At 38.1% G+C, this 1,091-nt stretch overlaps 1 protein-coding gene across 1 annotated transcript in view; it reads right to left on the reverse strand.

Moving 5' to 3' along the window:
* RTTN (rotatin) overlaps positions 1 to 1,091 on the reverse strand; it is a 243,188-nt gene that overhangs the window by 240,744 nt on the left and 1,353 nt on the right. The window contains 1 exon segment of the mRNA XM_012657577.1: positions 487 to 502. Within this exon segment, the coding sequence (XP_012513031.1) occupies positions 487 to 502 (16 nt within the window).

Consider the following 1,091-nt stretch of genomic DNA (forward strand, 5'->3'; position numbering starts at 1 on the left):
CATTGGCTTTCCAGTGGCTCTTCCCAGCTCTTCCAGCCTGTGCAGCACCTGACCTATACAGGTGAAAAGACTACACCATCCAGGCTGCCTGGTCCTCTGGCTTCCAGTTGGCTGTGGCCAATGGAAGAACGAGCAGGAAATTAGAGTGTGGGAAGAAAGAGGTGTGGATATTTAACCAAGATTCCCCTGGCCCATGCCTAAGGCTGGCCAAGACTATAACAGTGGCTGCATTGGACCACAGCTCCTGTTGAACAGTGTGCCAAATGGACCGAACCGTGGAGACTATAGAGGCAGTTACAATAGCTCAGAAGTTTCTGTAGTTATCCGGGCACGAAGGTTTTAGTTGTAGATCTGAAGTGTCAAGGTCAAAAAAAAAAACACATGACAGTACCCAGAAATAATAGAAATAACTTTTCAATGATATTTCTAAGATGAACAGTCTTAGATGATGAGAGCCTGGGGATGCAGTGGGTAAGGGAAAGTTACCTGGACCCCAACCTGACTTACTTAAGAATAAAGGTCATAATTTATTAATAAATCTGATCTCTAAGTAGGAAAAATGGTTGAGACCCAAGCTTTCATCCCTCACTTATGAATTTTCTAATCACGCCCCATAACTTGATCCTATGAATTCACATAATATTTAATTTTTAAGGGAATCATCAAATTCTAATTTATCCTCCCAATACCAAAATAGAAAGTTAATGAATATTTTATGCCATTTTAAAGTGGTAGGATTGAAACAAGATATATTCACATTTTGTTTCAAATTGAGCAACATGGATTGGAGCTCTGCTTTCTTTGCACAATTTAATAAATAGGGGTCTTAATCATAGAAGGGAAGAAGCAGACAAGGATATCTGCTTTCAGCACATCTATTCAACATGGCACTGGAGGTTTTATCTAGGGTAATTAAGCAAGAAAAAGAAATAAAAGACATCCATATTAGAAAAGAAGAAGATTTCTATGTATAGTTGGCATTACCTTACATACAGAAAATCTTAAGGAATCCACAAAGAAACTATTAGAGCAAAGAAAAGACTTTAGCAAGGTTTCCAAATACAAGAACAATATACAAAATCAATACAATT

The sequence above is a fragment of the Propithecus coquereli genome, unplaced genomic scaffold (assembly GCF_000956105.1).
Source record: "Propithecus coquereli isolate 6110/MARCELLA unplaced genomic scaffold, Pcoq_1.0 Scaffold55, whole genome shotgun sequence".
NCBI classification, from domain to species: Eukaryota; Metazoa; Chordata; class Mammalia; order Primates; family Indriidae; genus Propithecus; species Propithecus coquereli.